A 20,843-nucleotide genomic window follows, 5' to 3' on the forward strand; every position below is an offset into this window, starting at 1 on the left:
CAGTGTTCCTGGCTTGGATAGAGGGGAGCTATGGAGTGTTATTTTCCATCGTTCTCAAATTCTCAAGTGGATTTACTACTAAATGGCCTTTTTCTCCCCGTATCTACGAGAACAAGGCTGCACTTTTGTCAAGTGTCACTGCCTCCATATGTGCCATGCATAGCTGGGTTCACTAGATCCAATCAAATGAGATGGTTCCGAGACATAGCAGTGTTCATGCATACATTCTGTTACCTTGAACCACAAGCAATAAGCATCCTTTTATGTCCAAAACTTGAAAGCCACGCCTGCACGTTCTAGGCTGCTCACTGCCGCCAACACAAGCGGGGTAACATGGCTGTTGTTGCCTCGTTTATAGGTAAAATCCTACGCTTTGGTTCCCTTTGCATCCTTTGTCATCTTCTCAAGGCGCTGTGAGCAGACTTATCTAGTGCATCGCCGTTGTGATTCTCGGAATACTGGGCCAGCCGATTTTACGGACAACCTTTGAAGGCAGGGAAGATACAACCAGGTATATGAAGCATTCTCTCTTGCTCACAGAGTTCGGAATTCTGAAGGGTTTAGGAGCCTCACGATGAATGCCTTGACGCAAGCGATACGATGGGCAAAAGGCCAAGCGCCAAAGAACAACCCGGTTAAACGGAGAAACACGCGAGTCACCGTCAGCAGCTTCACTGAAGATTCAAGTCTCTCAACTTACGGTTCCTTCATCTGGGGTGTTATCAAGTCTGTATCCCAAATGGAAAGTGGATATATTGCGAACTGACATTCTGAAGGAACACGGTGCATACTAGCCACACAGACCATCGGACCATATCACCCTGCATATAAAAACGGCAGAAATGATAGCCAAAGGAACAGTTCGCCCAGTCCATATTTACTCAAAAGATGACAAGGGAGAGGAGTATGAATCATTCAAAATTTTCGACGAGAGACCAGAAAAGGTGACAGATGGCGAGTCTGGAGAACAAATTGAGTAATTGAGATCATTGAGGAGAAGAACCTTCAATGAGAGTTGTCTGATTGTCTTTGCATTGGCTCTGGATATTTACTGCATTAGTTATACGAAGACGAGTTTGCTGGCTTCCTGTCTTCACCTACGCAGCTCGGTTACTTGAAATCAGGAGCCCTCGCACTACACTCATATTATTTAAAAGCATTACCTTATAAACCACATTTCGGAAAGCCTTCATCCCCAACATCCACATGGCGAACCACTCGACTCGCTCCCATACTAAGAGCCTTCGCCAATCAATCATATGACTTATCCAGACGAGAAAGAGCTCTGAGTAGCGAGGATGGTGTACCTCTCCCTTGGGGTTCGTAACTGAGCAGTCCAGATAAAATCTCTGTCAAAGACACCAGGTCCATCTCAGTAAACTCTGGTGGCAGCTTCTCAGATTCTTCGATAGGAATTCCTTCTTCGTCTTCATAGCCGTCAAGAGCTAAGAGCTTAACATCATCCTGGTTGTAGTTAAGTTCAAGATATTGGTAGAATCCCATATCTCTGGCGGGGGTACTATCAAGTATATCTCGAACATTGCTTTCCAAGCCGTCACGCCACTTTGATGGTGGTTGTCCAAGGACTCGTTTCAAGCCAACAATCATGTCCATCCGGTCTGCCAAGAAAGAATCCATGAATGTCCTTCCTGTAATAATTTCGAAATTCTTGTAATTTCTGTCAGCAGTTTTCTGACACCTTTTGACGCGGATGGATACTGACCAAACAGCTAACGCTCCACATATCGACATTCTTATCCAAAGGTTGCATATAGACTGACTCGGGTGCGCGCACATGCCAAGGAGTGGATAAGTGACTTGGTGGGTTTTCGTGAAAGAATGCTATATGCATGTTAGTAGTGTGAAAAACCCTTTGGCAAGTTAGAATATTTACCATTCCCAAAGTCAGCAATTCTAACCTCCCTATCGTCACCGCGGATTGAAACTGGTCGGACCAAGTAAGGAGGCATCGAAGGCGAAGAGCTTTGACCGTCTTTCATTCGAACCCTGCCAGTCACTGGTTTCCCCAAGGAACGCATAATCTCATCTTCCGATAGTTGAGATACGGCAGGGGCAGAGTAGAGGACATTTTTAGAATATAAATCTTCATATCTCTGAGCAATGGCACTCTTCATGTCATTAGATCGCTGCTTGCTTACCTCCATGTGCAATGCCGCATTTCCAGAGATAATCCAAACCGAGGGCTACTCGGGAACAGACGTTTAGCGCAACCTGCTTTGGCAAGCGTTGCCCGTGTTGGGCGTCTATCCGAGAACGAAGGTCCATACCCATGACCGGGAATATCAAACCCATGTGGGGAGTTGCGAGCTCAAAGTGGTCAAGGAGCTGGAGCACTGAAGCACGACCTGGGTGGCCAACATTTGCCTGGGCAACGCTGGAATGTTGGAGGTGGTGTAGAACTTTGAACTCATGGGAGCTATCATTCACATTGATAATCTTCAGGGCCACATTGGAGTAGGTCCTATTTGTCATTTAGCACCAGCTTTGTCATTCCAGTTACGAAGACGGAATCAGCTATACAGGTTATCTCTCGCTAGCCAAACAGTTGCGAATCCACCCCACCCAAGTTTATGCAGAACACGATATCTACCACCCTTAAACTCATTCCCCAATGTCACTGAAAAGTAGCGACCCGTGTGATAACCGTTTGGATCCTCGACATCAATGGCACATTCATATAATCCACTTGTAGCAGTTGACATGCTGCCACACTGGGTACACGATGAGTGAGAAAACAGCCCTTGCAATTCGAAAGATGGCGGACGGAGACTACAAGAGCGGAGTAATGAGCTGCGGGCAGTGAAAAGCATACTGGGTTACAGGAAGCCAATACATGGAAAGGGAGATATTTAGATATTTGTGAACTTTAAGTCGTTATAGAAGTTCCTGCTGTGCTGTGATTGGTTGATAGTCCGCAGTAGGGTGCTAGTTCTGAATGAATTTGTAATCTGTATTAAAATAACTAGTTAGTCTGAGATAGAATATAAAATATGTATCTCAGGAAATAAGTAGATTATCTGCAGTGACTGAGATGACTGAGTGACTGAGCCTCCACAAATAACCAGGTTAATTTGGGGTTACAAACATGCTCTAACCCAAAATATCCTCATGCTGCGTGCTGTTGCGACAGTTTCTGCGCAAGGTCGTGGTGTGCGCAAGGTCGTGGTAAAATACGTTAGCTATTCCAGCTAATTACATGAAAAAATAGTTGTATTTATAAGGAATAAAACCGATAAGATTTGGCCTCGCCATAAAAAGGTCAATGACAAGATTTGAGTTAATCCATCTTTCTGACGATAAAATATTGCTTCTCTTAGAGCTCTGATAGCAGTGCAAAGCGGCGTCCCTCCTGCAGCAAATTCGCAATTCCATTTGGCCTCGCCCTTCAAATGTCAGCAGTGGAGAGAATTGGAGGATGTCCTTTTGATTTAATGACCAATTTCCAGACATCTACTCTGTTTTCAATTCCTCTCAGCACCATGAATCCATATTCCTATCAAGCTCCATGCCCAAAATCCATTTCCGTCACTCCCTTTCCTAGATCACATATCTCCGCGTTCGCGATTTTCAACCCGATTCCAGAACCAACAAAAATTTTTTTTCCTTGTCCCAACCTGTATTATACCAGGTGGAATCATCATAAAGCAATATGAAAGCAAGCCCCCAATCTTCTCCAATTTGATCAAACTGCCTAGGACTCCCGCTGCGAGAAAAGCTACCTCTTGCCTGTATAATACACCACGTTTGTTAACCTCCACCTCACGCCTCGTCGCTGCAGCCCAGCATTCCAAATACTCCATTTTCAGCAATATCGCACTCACTGCCACCATGCGCGTCTAACCCATTCTCACCCGGTTCCCCTGAAACACATTTCTTAGTTGTGGAATTTATGGCGCAAAATTCACTATACAACTCTCCATCCTCACGGTGGATACTCCCCTCCCCAACCCCGGAACCTTGGGACAAAAATGGGTCGTTGCGGAATTTCATCGGTGTTCTGCGATCTGCATCGAGGGTATTATCGTCACTATCTTCACTTTTGACATTCACCATACTGCCGGCGCCCCAGCTGGAGTCCTCTGAATCTACAATTATCATCTCATTCTTGGTTCTCTTCGAGGTGCTATTGGTTCTGTCTGTAGGCTTGCGCTTCCGGGTAGAGAGGGTCTTGATGCCAAACGTGCATTTTACTTTAGTGGGAGTTTTGGGGCTCGGCTTTTTAGGAGTAGGCCCATTGTTGCCGGCTTCCTGCAGAGACGAAGTTCCAGTTCCTGGTGTTGGATTCCCATTTGGGTTGATGCCGTTGGCTTTCACCAGGCGCTCGTAGCGCTTGGCTCTGTGGTTTGATGGTCAGCACTCATTGCAGGTCACATTGTGACATGATGACGAAGGAGTAGGGTTTGACAAGATAGCGGGACCGAGAAGGAGTGTGCATCGAATGGCAAGGTATGAGAAAATGTATGATATGGTAAGTCTGTGCATGTTCCTAACTATAACTTACGCTGCACCTTTACTGACAATGTTGCACTCCCTGGCAACTTCATCGAAGTCCACCTAAAGATTTCTCCATCGTGAGCAAGTACACAAATACTCTGAGGCCAGCATATAGTGTCTGATAATACGATGAAATGAAACCTATGAAGCGAATGGAAAGTTACCTTTCCACTATTCGAGTACTTGACACATTTCAGCAAGAAATGAAGTTGTTCATCACTGGTGGCAGCAGGCATTTTGAAGACACTCCGTTTATTTGAAAGATGATACTGCAATGGCAAGAAAGAAATTATACGAGTTAAATTTGTGGATGAGGTCTTAGGTTTAGATCAGTTCGCTATACGTGACCAGGGAGTGAGAGAAGAGTGACGGTTGTCTAAATGAAATCTTATCAGAGGCAAATGTCAGCACAGGACCTGAGACTATAATGCTGAAGCAACATCTCATACCTGCCATTGACTCTCACTCAGCAAGGAGAATAATTGACATGACCTGTTGGCAACAGAGGAGACATATGAATAGGTCTTGGTAAATGTGGTGAACAGTCGATGGGTTAAAGGAATTGTTCTTTGGGGGGAGGAGAAGACCAACAGGTTGGTACAAGTGCGGTGAATGAAGAGATGGCAACAGGCAGAAGTTGAAAGAAAGGCAAATATGACACTCGAGACACACATAGTTATAACACAATGGATGAACACATATGTGTCCCGTATTTTTGTGAATAATGGGATTCATATATAACTCACCAAAATGCTTTGAAGTGGGATTGAGCTTGAGCTATATTGGTATTACCGGAGATAAATTCGTAGCTATCAGCTAGGCCATGGCAATTTTTCAACCTGAGGTCATGAATCTATTATCTCTTATAGAGTCTATTGGGTTAGAAAGGCATGCTAAAAACGCGATGTTTGTATTGTGAAAGCTACCCTACCCACATAATTGTTCTCCCTCAGATGGAAATCTGCCGCTTGTATGAAAATGGGGTATTGGAGGCAGGAGATCAACCACCCACTAACAACGAAAGCTCGACAAAATAGTGAGCAATTGAACATTAGGAGCCGAAACATAAAGAGGGTATGGCCAAGTTGGGAATAACGACCGAATATCAAATACATTGGAAAGCAACCCGTCATCGAGAATCACCTTTAGGAAAAGGGCCCAAGGAACATAAAAACGAAACCCCCTTTCCCATAAACCCTAATATCCGTTATGGCCATACTTGTACGTGATCTGGATATGAGCGACACATGTGTGAGAAGACCTGGTGCGTGGAAAGTGTAAGTTGGCTAACCCATTGAGCCTACAAAACAATCAAACGTACCTAGCAGCATGATCAGGCGTAGAGATCAAGCGGTATCTTCCGTGGCAGCACCAATGGCTTCATTATTGTCATTACTTGCGGTGTGTTTGATCGCGTTATCCTCAGCGGCAGCAATTTTTGGTTTACGTCCACGCTTTGCCCCTGGCTTCCGCCCTGGCTTTGCCTTTTCGGCTTTCGCGCCTTCGGTCCCTTCTTCGGGAATTTCCACCTTGGCTTTGATGGGTCCGGTGGAGGCCTTTGCTCCCTTGCGAGGTGTAGCTGTACCACCGTTGGCAGAATTTGCGGAGCAGGTTAAGTGCTGCTGCAAATTGAACTGCTTTCGAATCTCACGTATGCGGTTCGCAACTGACATGGGATTTTTGTACTTAAGTGCTTTCGCTACAGCGCTGACATCGATCTGAGAAGAATTTTAGCAAATCTTGAAAGGGTTCAGGAATACGATATTGGTCTGTCAGAGGGAACGCACGGTAGCTGGAGTCTGTAGATGTTTCAAGCACTCCATCATAAAAATGGCGTCAGATGCTTTCCCCTTGGAGTCTGCGACATCACCTGCACTGTCATTGGTATCTGCCATGATGTGCTGGGTTTGAGAAGAACTGGTGGTATGAAAGTGCCTTGGAGGTATCCTAATAGAAGCAAATCTTGAAGGGATAGGAGTGGTGGTTATTTAGAGAAAATGCCAAATTATTTGGAGAGGTGAGAGAAAATAGACGAGATGCGTTGAAAGCTCAAAATAAACAAGAAAGAAAAAATAGAGAGGAAGACCAGATATGGAACTGAGGGGAAGAATGTGTTATTGCTGGTTGCGAAGTGAACAACGAACACAGTCACTCCCCAGCAACAATGGGTGGCAATAATTTATTAGATGAATACAACCTTCAACTTCCCAGTTGTGACAGAAATAGAAGTATCACGCGATGAATCGGAGTTTGGAACATATATTGAAACTGAGGTAATGACTAAGTGTCAGGAGCTTTAGCAGTATCGGAGGTAGATTTCTGAGGTGTAGGTACGTTTTGGAAGGATTCTGGGATATGGTGAACAAAAGGTTGGTATTCAAATACACACCAGGCCACGGTCAAACGATTTTCATGTTTAGATTGTATGATCAACCCCATGGCATGTCATTGAGAGAGACGTCACCTTCGGTCCGAAAGACGTTTCGAAGGTATCCCTGTACAAGATACAGGGAAGAAAAAAGCCTAAATAAATAAAGGAAAAAACCAGGCGCAACTAGCTCGGAGTAGGAGTTACCAATTTGGTACTAAATGCACGAGTACAACGGCCACAAGGCGCGTAGCAGGAGGCTAGTAGAAGAATGAAAGGTTGTTTTTGAGTATCCGAGATGAACAATAGGGGGTGCTACTATGTTTGGATTTCTGATGCAACGCTAGGCAATGGGGGTAATGTGTTTATGGTGTTTCTCTGTTAGTGGACTGAAAGACAGTAGACCCACAGACATGTATGCCATGCATGTTGCTGTGCTGCTAGGAATTTCCCCGCCTCCTCCCTTATCTCAACTGACATTTCTATTCCCCCGTTTAGCCATGCATGGCCTCATTCCCGTTTTACAAGTCCATCAGGCCTGGTGGTAGCCGCGCCCTCACACGTTTCAATCTTGATTCGACTCCATTCTTTGACTGTTGGCGGACGGCTTGGAAACCCAGCGACTGGGTGACTGGAGGGAAACGAGAGCGCAAGATCAGCTGGCGCAACCGTTGTCACCAAGTAGGGCTGTTGCACCGGGGGGGGTGGTTTCAGCGTCATGTCCACTGGCATGAACTTTGCATTTGCTGGCTGGAGATCCATGTCTTGTTCTTGCTTGACCGTATGCTCCGTTTTTAGCATGGGTTCTGGCTTGGCCTCGCTAAATCGGTTCTTTTTCAAATGCGCTTTGTCGACGTTTTTGTTCTTGGGGCGCGGAGTACGGTTGTTTGTCGTGATTCCTTCCATGTGTTGGCGGAACCTAGAAAAGCGCATTCGTGCTGCATGGCCATTTGAAATTTCTAGTTGGGATGCTACAAGATTCCAGTCGATCTGGCATACGAGTCAGCAAGTAGCTTGTAATCTTGTAATTTAAAAGAGTAAAGAGAGCCGAGAGGGCAGAAATGGGCACCATGCTTACCGATTTGAGATCGAGCTGCTTCAGGATTGTATACAGGAATTTGGCTGTTTGTCCATCCGCGGGCATCGTTTTGCTTCGCTTGAGGCTGGCCATCGCAGCCACTGTAGATGGCTGAATATATAACTTGAGATAGAATGTAGAATGGTCACAATCGACTGTCCTGTCATGAAATGGGTGCTGAGAAGAGGTTCTTGAATTTCTAATGCATCGCAAAAAGATGCAAGTCGCAGTGATCAAGAAAATCAATTATGAGGAAGACAGACCACTGGTACTGTGGGAGGATAGCGAAAATACTTCAAAAATTGACGGCTTCTTAGACCCCCTTAATGTCTGAGTTCATCCATTCAGGAAACAAAGCGAGCTCTGTTATTGTCAATTATATCGGCTACCCACTGGAATTCATGTTGACCAACACTGGAATTTTGCATGAAAACAAGGCACCTAAAGTTCCAGACCACCCCAGGTAATGTGTTAATGTGATCCTGAGAAGAAAATGGTTTGCCCACGAAACGCATCATTGCACACTTGCCCCTTTACGGACAAGAAGCTGAGTGGAGGAGAAAACTTGGGATGCTCTACATGCTCTGTGATCGGTTTGCGATATTTGCATTGAAAATAACTTAGACCTAGAAAATCCATAACCCCCACGCCAGGTTTCATCGTCGTAATTATGGTATGGCAGTGTATAATAATTACCCTTGAGAATTGTGAAAAATTTAGAATGGTATGAGTATTGCAATTTGATAAAAAATATTAGGACTAATGCAGATTGACTCACCACATGCGGCAACTTGTATCAATTTGTATCAAACTTGAGCCAGTTAAGATTCCAGTGACATCCAAGTTATTCTACAAATCTGCATACATTTGCGATCCAGAAAAATTTCAGAGGTTCCAGTCTGACAACATTGCATCATGGGTTTTGAGGTGGTAGCCGCTTGTCATGGTTGAGCATTACAGATGCGAGATTGGTAGCTACGACATTTTCAACCTCATCCATTCTTGACCTTAAAACGTTCTCGATTCCGTTTAGCTTTGACCGTATGCTTCCGAGTTCCTCTATCTTGGAAGTAAGAGATATTATTTCTTGGGTCATTCGATCTCTTTCCGCAGTCATGTCGCTGATCAAAGCCGATCGTGTATTTTCGGCAGCACTGATATCGCCGCGCACAGAGTTGAGAGCAGATGTAAGTCTGTTTATTTTGTCGTGGATGATTGGGATCTCCTGCTGCACGAGGCTGGCATGGGGATACATTTCTTGCATCGCTATAACCATCTGCTTAACAATTGGCTCCGTAGACAAGTGGTTATACCGTGTTTCAAGGGAATTCAGAGCAATTTGATGAGCCTGTAGAGTTCGCGACTGGTTTTCAACAAGCTGAAATCGATTGTCCACATGTTGACTTAGCCCGTTTATTGCCTGACGTAGCCGTTCAAGTTCAGCGTTCATTTGGTGCATGCTAGTGCTGACTGTTTGACTGTTCGTTTCGTTCCGTCCATCCATTTGTTTCAATTTGCTCATCACCTCTTCTAGACAAGCAATTCTCGATTCATATTTATCAAGCTCGTCCGCTATAGCCTCATCCTTCGCATCTTGAATTTGCCGGAGATTCTGGAGCTGAATCATGACTTCCGCAGGGGTACCAAACTGAGGGCATCCATCTGTGATTGGTTCCGAGTGGGAGTACATAAGAGACTCTGCGCCTTCGCTTACCTCACTGCCTGTCTTCACATGCTCAGAAACCACACGTTCAAGCGCGTCAAGGCGTTTCGAGGAATCCCTCTCATGAACTTTTGCAGAGGGCTCCATCAACTTGGGCTCATGCCTAGTTAATTTCAAATCAGAGTCTAAAGTTTGCTGTTGCTGACACTCTTTTTGTTCAATAGACTTGCTCTGACTTGTAACCACAGATTCAGTGACATTCTTGTGATCGTTTTGCTTGGTAGAAAGTTCAGATCTGACGTTTTTAAGCTCCATCTCTATCGAGCTTTTCCACTGTTCAATATAGGCGATTTTGTTGTCATTACTTTGAATCGAACTTTTCAGTGAATCCAGAGTAGGCGTAATACCGGCTTGCAAGTTTGTGACACGATGCAGCTCAGACTTAATCTCGCGCAGGTCATTCTTCATACCTTCAAGTTCAACCCGATTTTGAGCCTGTTGTTGACTGGAGATGAAATTGGCGGCTAGACCTTTGATAAGCTCTTGTTGCATTTTCTGATGAATTTTAAGTTTTTCATCAACCCTAACAAGCTCATTATCGAGCTCCTCTTTTCCGGTTTTGAGGCGTTTCGCAACGGACGGGTATTGGAAATTGCGATCACTGGCCTTGCGTAGGTCAGTCGACTCCGCTTGCGACCGCTTTTTGAGCCTTTCTCGCTTGACAGAGATAGCTGCAATGGATGCCACGTGTGAAGCAAATTCTCCAAGAGAGCGCGCAAGATCAAATTTCAGTGAATCAGGGCTTGACTTGCGGGGATCCCTCGATAATGACTCATCGTGGTTAGGCCCGCCGAAGGGACTGCTTGTGGGGGAGATTTGCGGCGAAGGCATTGTGCTTCTATGGAATCAAAACATAGGATCTCATAAGCAACTGTGCAAGACTGAATCAATTAATCATGGAGTGGAAGACCACTGAGAACTGAAACAACTCACCTTGGCAGAATGGGCTTGAGGAAACAGATATCAACTCAACCTGGGATGAGCGGGTGACCTGGGGGTGTGAATGGGAGAGCAATGACACCAAAGAAGTTGAAGCGGGCGGAAACGGAATAATATTTATGCGTGCTGCCAAGCCAATGATTTAGAAAGGCTTAGCTCCAACTTCGTGGAGTGCAATTGACTAAAGTCCGCATTCTCAGTTACCACCCCTGCTGCACGATAGAAGTAACTTATATAAAAGGAATACGTCCGACTGATATCCTGGGAATCCCAAGTCGATTGGGTACTTCTGCAGTACTCTCTCGCCTGCCATGGCAGTAAGTTCTCTCAGCTAAACGACCAATCCACTCAGACCACATTTATCTCATGCTTTGCCTTTTCATAGGCTATATCCACGATCGCGGAGAGCAAGGAAGTCAGAGGCCTCAACCTGATTGCGGCACACTCTCATATTAGAGGCCTCGGCGTTGATGCGGACACGCTTGAACCACGCCATTCCTCACAAGGCCTTGTTGGCCAAGAGAAGGCGCGCAAGGCGGCTGCAGTCATTCTACAGATGGTAAAGGATGGAAAGATTGCAGGCCGTGCAGTCTTGATTGCCGGACCGCCCAGCACCGGAAAGACTGCAATCGCTATGGGGATGGCGCAATCGCTTGGTGCAGATGTCCCGTTTACCATGGTTGCATCGTCGGAAATCTTCTCGCTGGAAATGTCAAAGACAGAAGCGTTGACGCAAGCGTTCCGCAAATCAATCGGAGTCAGAATAAAGGAGGAGAGCGAGATAATCGAAGGCGAGGTTGTTGAAATCCAGATTGATCGAACTCTGACTGGCGTACGTCCCTACCAATAGCAATAAGGGGGTTTTTTTTCTTGGTTGATCTATTTATCTAGGGAGATAAGACTAACTGTTGTATTGTAGGGCAACAAGCAAGGAAAACTTACTATAAAAACCACGGATATGGAAACTATCTACGATATGGGCACAAAAATGATCGATTCAATGACAAAGGAGCGTGTTGTGGCTGGAGATGTAATTTCTATTGATAAGGCTTCGGGTAAAATAACCAGACTTGGCCGCTCATACGCCCGCTCTCGAGATTACGATGCGATGGGAGCGGATACAAAATTTGTACAATGTCCGGACGGAGAGTTGCAAGTCCGAAAGGAAATAGTACACACGGTCAGTCTCCACGAGATTGACGTGATCAATTCAAGAACGCAAGGCTTTTTGGCACTGTTTTCCGGGGACACTGGCGAAATTCGAAGTGAAGTCAGAGATCAGATCAATACAAAAGTTGGAGAATGGAAAGAAGAAGGCAAAGCAGAAATCATACCCGGCGTGTTGTTCATTGATGAAGTCCACATGCTTGACATCGAGTGTTTTTCATACATCAACAGAGCGCTGGAAGCTGAATTGGCACCCATCGTGATCATGGCGAGTAATCGTGGAAATGCAAGAATACGGGGCACATCGTACAGGTCACCACATGGGTTACCCCTGGACTTCCTTGACAGAGTCGTCATCGTCAGCACACAGCCATACACCAAGGAGGATATCCAGCAAATATTAGCCATCCGTGCTCAAGAGGAAGAGATCGATCTGTCCCCAGACGCGCTAGCCCTGTTGACCAAGATTGGCCAAGAATCAGGCCTGAGATATGCCAGCAACATTATCGCGACGTCCACCTTATTGAGCCAAAAGCGCAAATCCAAAGAGGTCGGGATAGAGGATGTACAACGAAGTTTTCACCTTTTTCTCGACCCACCTAGAAGTGTCAAATTCGTAAAAGAGTTTGAGAAACGGTTTATTGGTGAAGAGGGGGATGTTACCTTCTCTTATGTCAATGGCGATGCCATGGAAATTTCTTAAGAACCTTGCTTTCGTGACAATTGTTTTCCTTGCGATTTTCCCTTTTCTACTTTCTTCTGGGCTTGCGATTTGTGGTTGATTTTGGAGTGTAGGATCCGAGATCAAAATTTTATGGCCTTTGTATATCAGTAATATAGCGTAATGCAATAATGTCTACGAGTCAGAGATCTTTTTGAAGAGTATAGGAACGCTCTTCCAAACCGGATATACCACTTTAGTTGTAGATATATATTCTGTAAATTCGTCTTCAAATACTATATACACTAACCTTATCCTGGCAAGTCACCATTTTACCAGTTCAAGTTTCGTCAAATGAAATCGATAAGCAATCAATATATCACGTAAAACTTGCTCTGGAGCTCCACTCTCCAGTCGTACCAACTTTCCGAAATTCAACGCCTTCGCCAAAATAGCCAGCCGCATGCCAAGACTCCATCATAGCACCATCATAGGGACCATGAGCCGCTCCTCCATCACGTAAATCGGACCAGCGATATTCCCACAGCGGAGACGCATCTGTCTCTATTTTCGATGGAGCATCTTCCGCTCGCGCGGAGTCCACCCAGTCTTCCCCTGTTTCTCGCTTGTATTGCCTCATTAATAGCTCTCGTTCGGTGTCATATATCTCGGACTGGCCACGGCTGAGCAGGATATCTGCAGCCCCAGTGACATCCTCGATAACACGCTTGCGAGCTATTTCAGCTGGATCATCTTCGCCCATTTCTTCATCTTCCGTGCCGTTCTTGCTACCCCTCTGTCGGTTTCTATTTCTGTTCTGCCACTTAGGCTTCTGTCCTGACACATTTTCCCAGCCTTGCGAGTGACTCTAAGATTGTCTCACCCCCGGTCCCAAATTTCTGATTAATGTGTGCAAGACATCTGCTGTGAGGACACTATCCTGTTCAAGTTGTATCTTTCGCCGTTCCTCTTCCCTCTTCTCTGCCGCCTCCCTAGCCTTCCGCATGTCTTTTCTCGACACACCTTCCAGCCAGGTATCATGAATAGCATCTGGATCTGCAGCTTTGCGAACAAAGTTTCCGGCCTCGTCAAAGCGCCCCTCCCTCCTGCTCCGCTCGCATATTGAAGGCATCTAATAGTGGCACGTGTGTTTTTTTTCCGCCAGCCCCCAGCTCTTCGTCCACGTCTGACCCGACCCTGGCGCGTTCTTGTTCGTCGACTTCGCTTTCACTCTCTCCTTCCTCACCTAGTGACACTTGAATCATTTTGCCGTGACTATCCAGATCAAGAGTAACAGTTCCCCCGGCGCGAGAATCATGTACCTGTCCCTCAATCTCATCATCCTGTAGGAAACGGACTTGCTTCTTGTTACCCGGGGTTGTAACATCGTCTGATCTACCAGTAGCAAAGTCCTCTTCTAACTCTGCGAACATATCATCTGTATCTCCAGAGGCATTTTTCATATTAGCTCTAGATTTAGCCTCTACGCGGGCATCAAACCCCCCATTGTCACTGTCAGAATCATAGCCCTCAATGTTGACTGCGTTACGCCGCACTCGGCGTCCTCGATGACCAATTTCGTCGGCATCCAGGACCGCGTCCTCCTCTAAGGCGTCTGGGGCTAATGCGGACGGATTTCGAGGGTCAAACCGAACTCTTTTTGAAGATGTCGGCCCGTTCTCATCAGAATCAGCGTTGTTATGGTTTGTGGGGATAAAGTCTTCCCCGGCTCGCTTTGGTCGACCGGAGATCGATGCCATTGCGGATTCTTGGAGTAGTGAATACCTAACTGCCATGATGATAAATTCTTGATTCAACGCGTCAACCAACGTCATACGCTAGGAACAATTGCATGGTCTTAGAGTTGAACTGCTGGTCGGAATAATGTCCCTCCGTGATTGAGGTTGCGTCACTGTAGTTAGCTGCTTAGTCAGTCTATTCCTACTTTGCCTCCTGCCACTAGTGTAAAGCACTCAGCGTTCACGGTCAACCTTCAGCAAGAACTACAGCATCCTTGCCCGTGTTTCTACAACATCTTTCTCTTCCTATTAGATTTCTTTGGCGCCCTTTTCCCTGATATCCGAGTTCGGTCACGTTGAACCAACCATCGGGTTTTATTGTCTCGGCGGTAATCCACCCACTTTCTGTCCAGATCCCCTCTCAGTAAATAAAAATATAGTTGTAACTTCTATTTACAGCTCCGCTAACGCGACGTCAATACTTGCTGTAGCGGGAATGGTAAGCTCGTTGTCTATATTTCATAAATCCGGTTTATATTTGCGGAGAGCTGACATTTCAAACCAAACAGTTTCAGGGGGGCTTTTACGAGGGGGAGGACCCGATGGACGGAGTACTACATCCGTCTATGATGCGACATCCAGGATACATACCTAGGCGGTTTGATGAGTTTTATAGATGCTACCCCGTGGCCATGCTTCCCGGACCAGAACGAGAAAATGTTAACCATGGCGGAAAAGTCATCATGCCGCCAAGTGCGCTGGACAAGCTCACACGGCTTCACATTACATATCCCATGCTTTTTGAGCTTCACAATCGAGTGAAAGACCGGACTACGCACGCTGGAGTTCTGGAGTTTATTGCTGAGGAGGGAAAGATATATCTGCCATTCTGGGTGTGCTTTGCTACTGTTGAACTTTCAGTCCTGGAAACAAGGAATATGTATATGGTAACTTGCTAACTGTATGCTCTGCGAAATTTCTAGATTATGCAAACCCTTCTTCTTGAACCTGGAGATCTCTTGCAAATTAAATCAACAGATCTTCCGCCAGGTCAGTACATCAAACTGCAAGCGCAGTCAACGTCGTTCCTCGATATTAGCGACCCCAAGGCTGTCCTAGAGAATGCCTTCCGCAACTTCTCTTGCCTTTCTAAAGATGACATTTTTACCTTCTCATATAATGACCACACCTACGAAATGGCGGTGCTCGAGACAAAACCACAGCACTCCAAAAATGCTATCTCGGTTTTGGAAACAGACCTCGAAGTAGACTTTGCTACCCCTGTGGGATACGAAGAACCAAAACGAATCAACGAACCGAGCAAGCCGCAGAGTGCAATTGGCGGAAGTCTTCCGGCTGGTGGCATGCTTCATTCTCACGGCACAATGGCACAGTCAATAAATTACTCCGCCATTGCGCCTGAGTTAATGGACGCGACAAAGGGAGCCAAGGCTATATCTTCTAACTTCCTTATCGGTGGGCAACGGCTGAATACTAAGAAGGGAAGCAAAGGATCAACTCCAACAGCGTCCACTCCAGTGTCTGGCGCATCTTCTAATGCTTCACAACTTCCTCTGCCCAATCCCGGGATGAATGGGCCTCAACCACTCCGTTTACAGCCTGGTAAGCTGTTTTTTGGCTATGCGCTTAAACCAGTGAAGAAGCGAGATGCGAAAGAGAAAGTGGAGGATGGGCAGCCAAAATTCAATGGGGTTGGCCAAACATTGCGTGGAGTCGCCAAAAGAAAAGGGGCAAGTACTGGAGACCCATCAACTCCCGTGTCTACCAGCGATAATGAGAGCAAAAGTGATCCGAAAGCACGGAGCCCGGGTCGAACGCTCGGGCATAGATCCAATCGCCCAATGTAGTTGGACTTTGCTTGTTTCGTTTTAGCATAGCTAGGACAACAACGTGATGTTTATTTTACTTTTTTTCCTTTCCTTTGACGAAGAAGTTTCTTGGAATGGGAAGGCTTGGCACAACCATGGATTACAGGAGCCAATAAGATAACTATAGAATATCTAGACAAACGGAATCAGGTGGATGTCACAATCTACATCTCCTTTTACATTTGACTTCCGAATGATTGCTACTTCGGGGCTGGGGGAGTATATCTAGAATACGTACATATACCACACTAGCAAGGATTAGGTGGCGATCGCGCCCTCAAAATACGGTTTAAGAAAATGCGTCTTATCAGGCGTCGAGCTATGGCCAAAATATTCCACATGGCAGGCGGTTGAGATTTAATAACCAATAATGTGGTTTTGGAAGCTGAAAGTTTACAGAAGCAACACTTGACAAGTGCAAACTGGGGCAAGGGTTGACTCAATCCGATACGGAGAATTCTAAGGAGCTTGCCAGAGTCACGGACTGGGGTGGCACAGAGTAACTAACTAATGCAACATTGAGAAGAAAAACATGGTGTCAGTTGGCCCCAAAGAATACAAAACTCTCATGCCGCTTCATCTTCAACCATTTCAGCAATAGAAGGATCAAATTTGAGTTTTCCTAACCCCCTCTGTGTTCGCGAAAGGTTTCCCGTTGCCTGCGAGGCACAGGAATACGAGGGAAAACGGACATAGTTAGCTGAGCATCGCTGAGGATTGGGCTGCTACTAGCGTGGTAGTAAGCTCAAGAAGCAGATGATAAGCGGGATGGCTGAGAGTGAGTGGAGGGATCCTGTATCATTCACCACTAGTAATAGCTAGTTACTTGTCAACGACGGCGCTAAGAATTTAAGCTGTAATATTGCAACCAGCATTGAGTGTTTCCATTCCATATCTTAACAAGAGTCGCAACAGGGCTCTAAGAGTGGTTAATGCCTGTGGCACCTGAATAATCAAAACTGTTTGAGAGGATCCGCCGTACTCGTGAGTAGGATAACTTTCCCCACCCCAAAATTCACAGTGGTTAGTTACTCGTAGTTAAAAATTAATCATTGAATAGTTGACTGTACATGGATGGTAATAGAAGATACCGGACAATTTTGTCACTTATTTCTAATGAGCGGCGCTTTTAGTGGTGGATTTGGTGGAGCATCCCGAATTTCCAGAACCTGGCCCGGTTGATACCGAGGCTATTCATCCAGGGCATATTTATTTTAAGTACATGAATCCCGCCGCCAGCTGTTGATGTTGACAGACGACCCGCGAAGGGATTGCATATCCAGAAGCAATTATTGCTATGGCTTCGAACACAACGTCCGGCTCATCGCCAGAGCGCTTCGACGAAATATTTTCTTCATTTACAAAACTGTCACCCACTATATATATACGTGACAAACCGACATCAGCGTCCCCATCCCCTGAATCGCCAAGGGAGACAATATGTCTCCTATTCTGGATGGACGCAGCACCCCGCCACACTGCGAAATATATCAACGAATACATTAAAGTCCTCCCGAATGCGCGCATCATTTGCATGAGAACTCTCTCCACCGATTTGATGTTCAGAGGCTCGAAAAAATCTCACCGTCTGCGTGTCGTCCCGTTGGTAAGCGCGTTGTGTGCCTCAGATGGCCCAATGCACTTCCACGTCTTCTCCAATGGCGGGGTTTTTTCATTACATCACGTTGCCGCCGAGTATCGCACGTCCACGGGCAAGCCTCTCCCTACCAAATCGCTAATTTTCGATAGCGCTCCTGGCCGACACGCCCTCCTTGCCACCGCCAGGGCGTTTTCATACGGGCTCCCTCAGTTTTTCCTCTTTCGGATGGTGGGGCTCTGTGTTATTTGGGCTGTATTAATATCTCATTGGCTGGCTTGTAAGCTTAGGAGAGAAACAAATGCGATTGATCTTGCGGGGGATGAGATAAATGACCCTACCCTCATTGATTTGGGAGCGAAGAGATGCTATATATACTCGAAAACTGATGAACTGGTTGACTGGAAGCATGTGGAAGAGAATGTGGCTCAGGCAAAGTCGAGGGGCTGGGAGGTGTCGGCTGAATTATTTAATGGTCCGCATGTCGGACACATGAGGTCTGAGCCTGAACGATACTGGAAACTGGTTTGGGGGCTTGTATTGCGAAATGTTACACCCAATGAATAGACATATTTTGGAGGACTCTGAGCGAACATCAATTCATTTCCTTTATGGTTATTAGATGAAGCCTAGTTTCCTACAGTTAATCTTTGATTCATCCAAACATCCCGAACCTAATCCCAAGATCCTACTACACCGTTCTGGAAGCATATTTAAAAAATCCACGCTCTGGGTGCAACTTTATCAAGAGGGACAAATAGGTCACCTATAAGACGAAGCGAGAAGCCCAATTTAGACAGTATCATCGTATTCAGCATATGTCGCGTCTCCACTAGAATATCCCACCGCCTCTGCTAGCTCTTGGCCTATATTGACCGCCACATTCTCACATCCCCTTGAGAAGCTATTGTTGGATTCGTACTCGTTTTTCAAATTGCCTATCTCAATGAAATGGTTCTGAATTTTTGCCTTCGGGGATGGTGCGCTATTTGCTGGGCTTTCTTCATAAGGAATACTGGCGTCGCTATTGCTTTTGACGAAATAATCCAATCCTTCGTTGATCAGGATAGGGTTGGCAAATCCGTTCTCGGTTTTCACTTTGCCCAGTTTAGTCGGGGTCAAGGGCGTTTGCATCCGGCCGCTTTTAGCTGCAGAGCTCGGTTTGCTAATGCGGCCACCGCTAGTAGTGCGGCGGATTGGAGTTCGAGAATTAGCTGGTTCTTGGTTGTCCTGACGCATGCTCTGTGCAATTTTACGATACTCGCGGAAACGACCTTGCATGGAGTCGTAGGTGGCACCTTGGCCAAAATGGACTGCCATTGTTTTGTAATCCGGCTAATGTATTGATTTAGTATAAGATAGATAAATAATCGGGAAGAAACGACTGCCAGTTATATAGATCTTACGGTAAATCCTGGATGCGCTGCCAGTAACGCACCGATGATGCGCTCGATTGCGTCCTTATTCCAATTTATGCCCATTTTGTGGAGTTCGGCAAGAACCTACAAAAGTTCTTCCACGGTTAGTTCAAGCCCGACTGGATAATATGGCCGAGCGATAGAAAGCCATACCTGAGACCTTAAAAGTGAGGTGTTTTGGATCCAAGAGAAGGAATGGATCTCGGAAAATATTGAGACTTTAAGCTAATAGGAAGCACGTTTCGTCGACAATGCCAGTTATAAACTGAAATTTAATCAGGCTGTGACTTGACATCTAAGTGAAGAGTGAGTGGAAACAACAAGGCCAATGTGAAGTGAATAATGTTCATGTGTTATACAAACTATGGCATGCAATGTGAAGCATACATGAACTGCCACTTAAAGATTGTCATTCCACATTAGAGAAAACTATATTTTTGTTGCACCATGCCACTGATAGGTCTTGAATTGGCTTTTGCAATCATGCGGTACGAGGAGAATTTTAAAAGCTTCCCATAGCTTGATACAATGCTGGTAGAAGCCCGCAATACCAATGATGTTGTCAAATGAGGGTTGAGATAAATGCATCGAAATTGTACTACAATCTTCAGAAGCAGAAATAGAAATTCAATGACGACCTGGCGATGTGAAAACTGGGGCATGAGGGTCACCTGGTTTGCGAAATTGTGCGCGGACAACACGCTAAGATGATGTAAGAATAGGATATTTTGGCTGCGTTTGTAGTGAGCAACTCCGTTAATTTAGCAGTATTTAATGAGACTGGTAATTCGGGTTTTGCAAGATATAGTTATCACATGCTTTGCATATAAAACTTCTACGAAAATATCAACTAACAGGAAGTCAAAAAGTAGCTGATTAACGTCAATAATAAGTTTTGAGATATGCGAGCCCTAAAAAGCAGATGGCTCCTTTTAGGCAAACATGAACTTCGAGGAACAGGCGGAGAGGAATGTAGCAAGTGAATAGTTGATGGGTGATGTAACAAAGAACATGTCAAGTTTATAGGATAGATCATTGATGAAACTTGGTTTGTGCGGGATCAATGTCTGTAAAAGACGCCACCGTTGACTTCCCTTGCACGCGGCTTCAGCTTTCAATCAGACGAAAAAGAACGATGATGGGATGGGGTTGAAGTAGGGTTTTGCCAAGACGGGAGCGGGAAATAAGAATGTGGATCCATCAAAACCTTAATGTGGGATTGAGGAACTTCCCGGATGAAAAGCTTGCAGGCTGTAGTGGAACCGCGTTGTGTTTCATGGATCCCCTACTCAAACCCGTGGAATAGAGTCTGCAAGATCTTTCATTTGAAGTTAGAAGTAATTATGCTACACCCCTAATTACATGCCTTGGAATCCAACAGATGGGATCAGTTGCCTTCAGCCAGGCTTTTGAGACGGTTAGAGCTCCTATGAAAATACCTGGAAAGGTGAATATCGATACTCTCAGCTTTCAACCCTCTTTTATTCCTTTCTCGTAATATTGTTACTTTCAAGCTCTTATGAGCTTCCTCTCACTGAAAGTTTTTTCTCCATCCTGCCAGCCTTGACAATAACACATGCAAGCTTTATTCACTGACCTTTCAAATCACAACTTTATGTTCCGACAATTTCTTCTTCTGTTTACTTTAGAAACACCTTTCACTCTGTTCCTCTCTCTCTTTTCTTTTAACCTACCTCCCTTTGTTCCTCAGTAAAGCTACAATACTCATCTCGTGCTAAGCCTTGATGA

The 20,843-nt window shown here is 45.5% G+C and overlaps 11 protein-coding genes across 11 annotated transcripts; 4 read left to right on the forward strand and 7 right to left on the reverse strand.

Moving 5' to 3' along the window:
• Positions 1-333: 333 nt before the first annotated feature.
• On the forward strand, positions 334-980 carry HCBG_08770 (uncharacterized protein; the record flags this gene model as incomplete). The annotated part of the gene is made up of 3 exons (XM_045435819.1): positions 334-413; positions 565-730; positions 795-980. 3 exons carry the CDS (start codon positions 334-336, stop codon positions 978-980), a joined length of 432 nt encoding a protein of 143 aa, XP_045283348.1.
• Positions 981-1,251: 271 nt separating this feature from the next.
• On the reverse strand, positions 1,252-2,723 carry HCBG_08771 (protein kinase; the record flags this gene model as incomplete). The annotated part of the gene is made up of 4 exons (XM_045435820.1): positions 1,252-1,668; positions 1,724-1,842; positions 2,160-2,482; positions 2,542-2,723. 4 exons carry the CDS (start codon positions 2,721-2,723, stop codon positions 1,252-1,254), a joined length of 1,041 nt encoding a protein of 346 aa, XP_045283349.1.
• Positions 2,724-3,780: 1,057 nt separating this feature from the next.
• Positions 3,781-4,751, reverse strand: HCBG_08772 (uncharacterized protein; the record flags this gene model as incomplete). The annotated part of the gene is made up of 3 exons (XM_045435821.1): positions 3,781-4,357; positions 4,523-4,575; positions 4,680-4,751. 3 exons carry the CDS (start codon positions 4,749-4,751, stop codon positions 3,781-3,783), a joined length of 702 nt encoding a protein of 233 aa, XP_045283350.1.
• Positions 4,752-5,861: 1,110 nt separating this feature from the next.
• Positions 5,862-6,410, reverse strand: HCBG_08773 (uncharacterized protein; the record flags this gene model as incomplete). The annotated part of the gene is made up of 2 exons (XM_045435822.1): positions 5,862-6,233; positions 6,303-6,410. The coding sequence occupies 2 exons, from the start codon at positions 6,408-6,410 to the stop codon at positions 5,862-5,864; spliced, it is 480 nt and encodes a 159-aa protein (XP_045283351.1).
• Positions 6,411-7,393: 983 nt separating this feature from the next.
• Positions 7,394-8,054, reverse strand: HCBG_08774 (uncharacterized protein; the record flags this gene model as incomplete). The annotated part of the gene is made up of 2 exons (XM_045435823.1): positions 7,394-7,873; positions 7,962-8,054. The coding sequence occupies 2 exons, from the start codon at positions 8,052-8,054 to the stop codon at positions 7,394-7,396; spliced, it is 573 nt and encodes a 190-aa protein (XP_045283352.1).
• Positions 8,055-8,670: 616 nt separating this feature from the next.
• On the reverse strand, positions 8,671-10,515 carry HCBG_08775 (uncharacterized protein; the record flags this gene model as incomplete). Its single annotated transcript, XM_045435824.1, has 1 exon — positions 8,671-10,515. The coding sequence occupies one exon, from the start codon at positions 10,513-10,515 to the stop codon at positions 8,875-8,877; it is 1,641 nt and encodes a 546-aa protein (XP_045283353.1).
• Positions 10,516-10,886: 371 nt separating this feature from the next.
• Positions 10,887-12,656, forward strand: HCBG_08776 (RuvB-like helicase; the record flags this gene model as incomplete). Its single annotated transcript, XM_045435825.1, has 3 exons — positions 10,887-10,940; positions 11,009-11,455; positions 11,543-12,656. 3 exons carry the CDS (start codon positions 10,935-10,937, stop codon positions 12,491-12,493), a joined length of 1,404 nt encoding a protein of 467 aa, XP_045283354.1.
• Positions 12,657-12,796: 140 nt separating this feature from the next.
• Positions 12,797-14,247, reverse strand: HCBG_08777 (uncharacterized protein; the record flags this gene model as incomplete). The annotated part of the gene is made up of 3 exons (XM_045435826.1): positions 12,797-13,288; positions 13,475-13,583; positions 13,636-14,247. The coding sequence occupies 3 exons, from the start codon at positions 14,245-14,247 to the stop codon at positions 12,831-12,833; spliced, it is 1,179 nt and encodes a 392-aa protein (XP_045283355.1).
• Positions 14,248-14,486: 239 nt separating this feature from the next.
• On the forward strand, positions 14,487-16,105 carry HCBG_08778 (ubiquitin fusion degradation protein; the record flags this gene model as incomplete). Its single annotated transcript, XM_045435827.1, has 4 exons — positions 14,487-14,579; positions 14,650-14,689; positions 14,766-15,083; positions 15,174-16,105. The coding sequence occupies 3 exons, from the start codon at positions 14,687-14,689 to the stop codon at positions 16,056-16,058; spliced, it is 1,206 nt and encodes a 401-aa protein (XP_045283356.1).
• A 1,271-nt stretch (positions 16,106-17,376) lies between these two features.
• On the forward strand, positions 17,377-18,243 carry HCBG_08779 (uncharacterized protein; the record flags this gene model as incomplete). Its single annotated transcript, XM_045435828.1, has 1 exon — positions 17,377-18,243. The coding sequence occupies one exon, from the start codon at positions 17,377-17,379 to the stop codon at positions 18,241-18,243; it is 867 nt and encodes a 288-aa protein (XP_045283357.1).
• Positions 18,244-18,468: 225 nt separating this feature from the next.
• Positions 18,469-19,157, reverse strand: HCBG_08780 (uncharacterized protein; the record flags this gene model as incomplete). The annotated part of the gene is made up of 2 exons (XM_045435829.1): positions 18,469-19,011; positions 19,083-19,157. The coding sequence occupies 2 exons, from the start codon at positions 19,155-19,157 to the stop codon at positions 18,469-18,471; spliced, it is 618 nt and encodes a 205-aa protein (XP_045283358.1).
• Positions 19,158-20,843: the final 1,686 nt, after the last annotated feature.

Source organism: Histoplasma capsulatum (genome assembly GCF_000150115.1).
Source record: "Histoplasma capsulatum G186AR genomic scaffold supercont2.18, whole genome shotgun sequence".
Taxonomy (NCBI): Eukaryota; Fungi; Ascomycota; class Eurotiomycetes; order Onygenales; family Ajellomycetaceae; genus Histoplasma; species Histoplasma capsulatum.